Here is a 4,083-nt window from a genome sequence, read left to right as displayed (position 1 = left end):
AAATTTGTTATTTTCAACATTTTATATGTTGTCTATGTCCTTTTTGTTGTTAAATACGAGATTTGCAGATTATCACATTCTTTTTTATTTTTACAGCAGGCTACATTTGACCCTCCTCAAAATCTCATTCACAACAATGATTTTTTAAAGAAACATAAGGCCAAATTACGTTTGTAGTAATTTTGGGAAAAATAAAATCCAGGGCACGGTTTGAAGGTCCTAAAATAATATGAATGGAATTATTCCAACTGTTTTATTCTGTATTTTCTCCCCCAAACGTTCTTTTGCAATCAGTTAGTTTTGAGTTGTGAGTGCCCATGTACCAGCAATAACATAGTAGTAGTTATAGAAAGGAGAAAGAAAGACTATGGACACAGATACTTTTTCCAATAAAATTATTTCTCTTCAGTTGACAGGGTATATCTTTCAGGTCAATATTTGATCATTACACAATAAAAGTGACAATACAATGTAAAAAATACCATTGTAGAACCTTTCAAATACCACCCCAGTACTGCATCATCTGGTCTGTATTCATCAAAATGAAATTATTGCAGACAGTTCGCTTGACAACAAGAAAAAGAACACATCTTCTTCTATAAAATGCTTAGGGAAATGCTGATTATACGTATATTCAAGGGTTAAGGACACCAGGCTGCTCAAGGGTAAAACTCGGAGTCCAAAAACAGCTGTAATATCATAAAGCCCAAAAAGTGAGAGTTAAAACACTTCACGTTCCTCACCCCTGCAAATTTCAAATTTCATCTAAAAATCCATCCCTGCTTCTAGGAAATAAACCACAAAAAACCTGGTTGGGCTCACCTGTGCTTTTCCCAAAGGATACCTTCCTCTTCGGGTTGGATTGTCACAAGTGAAGGGAATTACACTTTTAGTTTAGGCTGCTAAGAGTCAATCATCTGATCAATAGATTTGGTATCCCTTATGGCAAGCACAGTTGAACCAACCATGTTTTTTTTCAATGACTGTCTCCCCCTTTTGTAGATATTGATTACCATAAACTATTGTATAAGACAATAAATAAGTGGGTTTCAGTACTACAAAGAGGAATATCTAGTCATCACAGCCCAGTGCAATTAGGTAGTCAATTCTACAAATGAGAACATTTGCAAATTGCAATATCAAAAAACCTCAAAAAACATCCAGCTGTTTTATTATTTTTTTTAGACATTTTCATAGAGCATGCATTTTTTTTAAACTTTTTTGAGGATTCAAAAATTGTAGGGTATGAATATATGACTACAGTTCATGAGCTGCATTGACTATTTGAACTATTTGAAGCAAACTGGGTTTGATTGAGTGATGAGTAAATGCATTGTGGTTTCTCACTACTGACAGCTGAGGTGAAGGGTCATTTACGGAGAAATGATTAAAAAAATCAATGTGCGACTTCCCTGCACTCATGAGCGGAAATCAATATCAAAAGTAATTGCATGGTTAAGCTATACACAAATGAAGCCCACCTCTCTCATTCACCCGAGCTAATATACACACCACCCAAACTGGTGGAAAAAAACAACTTGCTTGAAGCTGAGGAAAGACACAAACCTAACGACCAATCCAAAACCTGAAAGGTCTAATAGGACAGACTTGTGACAGTCAGCTTGTCACCAAAAGCTTCAATCGATTTTTAAACCAATCATCCTTTTTCAATAAATACAACAGCTTCTTCCTGTTATTTTACAGGGTACAAAGTTATAAAACATCGTAAGGAGAAAGAGGACAAAATGAATCTTGCAAAGTTATCACAACATTTGTTTAGTTTTTAAGTTTGTCCTTCGCATGCATGCCCCAGGAGAGTGTTGCATGAGTCACAAGAACTCCTTTGGAAATACCATAATGAGTGAGTGAATACAGTGAGACGTGGATGTCTTTCATTCCACTTTGAGATGAACCTGAGCATATGGCAAAGGGCTGTGTCCGTGACACGCAAACCAATGGACGTATGTGTGTATGTGTGAGTGCACGTGCAGGCATGTGTGTGTGTGGTCTATATATATATATATATATATATATATTTATGTATGTGTGTGTGTGTGTGTGTGTGTGTGTGTATGTGTGTATGTGTCTATATATATATATATATATGTGTGTGTGTGTGTGTGTGTGTGTGTGTGTCTGTCTGTGGTTATGGTGGTAAAACACAAGCAACCTAACAGGGCAGACTAACATAAACACACACAGTATATTGCACTCAGGCTACAGATTGTTGGTTGTAGTTTGGTTTTCGTCGGATCTACACTGACATTGTCGTTACCCCCACCTCCCAATAAAAAAATAAAAAGTATTTCAATATCAGTAGGTCTAAATTGCCTGGAATCAATCCCACTGCTATTTGACTTTCTTAAAAAAGAAATGTACATTCACAGGAGGACAACAAAAAGAACATCCAACTTGAAATTCAAATCGATATGTGCAAAAAACATTATAGATCTCTATAAAAATATGTGGATATGAATAGAGCTATTTTCATCATTGATACAATATTTCTTCTATTTAGACTGTAGGATGTACAGTACTGAATGTGTACAGCTCTTACTAGTATTCTTCTTCTATACTCTGCCTTTTACAGGAAAGAAAGGATGTAGCCAGGTCCATGACAAAAGTGGGCAAATGTGAATGAAGGCCTTTGCACACATATTTTTTGTCCGAAATTGTCACACGAATGAAAAAATAATACAAGGCCATATTGTGTCAATCATGTTTACATCTTTAAACAAAAATAAAAATCAAACACAGGTTAGTGAACGAGGTTTCCTACTCCAGCGTTCTGTATTTAGTGACCAAAATTTGGGGATTTTAGTGTGCAAAGGCCTTAAGACGCAACAGTGTGTAAATGAAACTTGACAGGTATCCAGCGCTCAGATCAATGTGATTGAGGTCAGGACTAACATAAATGTCAGAGTTCCAGACGGAAACCTGAAATTGCATAACCCATGTCCAACACCTTGTACCACCGCACGCTTGTGTCAGGGTCAGGGCAAGAGCTGACCCTAAGCAATGCGGCCGCCTTTCCTGGCTGGCTTTAGGATGACCGATGTCACGCCTGGGACAAACAATGCAACAAAGTTTTTGAACTTTGGCTACTGAAACCAAAAGGTCAATGTCTGGCCGTGCGGCGACCCTTTCATCGAAGAATGTGCATTGAGTGACACGTCAGACAAAAAAAAAACGTTTGGCTGGCACCCTCGTTTGTTTGTACGTTTTTTTTTATTCTTTTCGTCACAGAGCTGTCCTGTCAAAATCAGTGGACTCCTCAAATGGAGAGGGATGCGGAAGTGGGTTGGTGTCCAGCAGGGGGCTTGACAGGCCGTCTGTGCCCATGTCCATGTCTGTAAGGTCCGTCTGATCAAACATGATCTGCGGCAGGGCCTGGTACTCGCCACCACCACCACCCCCACCGAGGGCCTGGAGCTTGTCCTGTCTGCTCAGGAGAGGCTGGTTTTGAAGCACCTGGTGCTCCAGAAGGTCCACGGAGTCGCGTTGCGTCTGCAGTTGCGTCTGTTCGCTCGAGGCCGTCCGTCTGCGCAACAGCGTGCTGCTCTTAGACGCGCTGGCCTTACGCGGCGCGGGGCTGGCTTCGGCCTCCGGGAGGGCCTCCACAGAGATGCAGGGGGGACTCGTCTTCTTCTTCCGGGGGATGTGGAGGGACTGGCCACGCATGGGCGGGTGCCGGATCTCCGCCAGCGCCTGGTCGAACGCCTCATCGGCGTCTTCCATCGAGGGGCAGAACTCGATGGAGTGGCGTCGCAAGTCGTCCCCGCCGACGGCGCACGGCGGCGGCGGCTTGTCCAGGAAGCCTTTGGTGTCCACGCTGAAGAACTTCTTCAGCTCCTTGTCCCTGTGGGCCGCCAGGCTGGCCGCGCTGCCGCAGTTCTTGGCCAGCTGGAGGGAGGAGCCCACGGGGGCAGAGGCGTAGGGCGAGAGCGAGTGGCTGCGCGCCTCCTCGGCCCCCCCTGGCGCCACTACCGCCGCCGCGCCTCCGCCCGCCGACCACAGCTTGGCGCCGCTGTTGATGTAGCGCACCTCCTCGTCGGTGGGGTCGGTCGAGTCGAACATGGAGCC

The 4,083-nt window shown here is 43.2% G+C and overlaps 1 protein-coding gene across 1 annotated transcript in view; it reads right to left on the bottom strand.

The window, feature by feature from the left end:
- Positions 1 to 413: 413 nt before the first annotated feature.
- cacna1ha (calcium channel, voltage-dependent, T type, alpha 1H subunit a) overlaps positions 414 to 4,083 on the bottom strand; it is a 61,680-nt gene continuing 58,010 nt past the window's right edge. The window contains exon 33 of the mRNA XM_076266726.1: positions 414 to 4,083. This exon is cut by the window's right edge and continues 276 nt beyond it. Coding sequence (XP_076122841.1) covers positions 3,241 to 4,083 — 843 coding nt within the window. The 3' untranslated portion in view covers positions 414 to 3,240.

Source organism: Alosa pseudoharengus, unplaced genomic scaffold (genome assembly GCF_046254945.1).
Source record: "Alosa pseudoharengus isolate Yale_2024_CS ecotype anadromous, Long Island Sound unplaced genomic scaffold, YU_APseudo_1.1 YU_APseudo_1.1_scf_4, whole genome shotgun sequence".
NCBI lineage: Eukaryota > Metazoa > Chordata > Actinopteri > Clupeiformes > Clupeidae > Alosa > Alosa pseudoharengus.
This window is presented reverse-complemented; position numbering and strand designations above follow the sequence as displayed.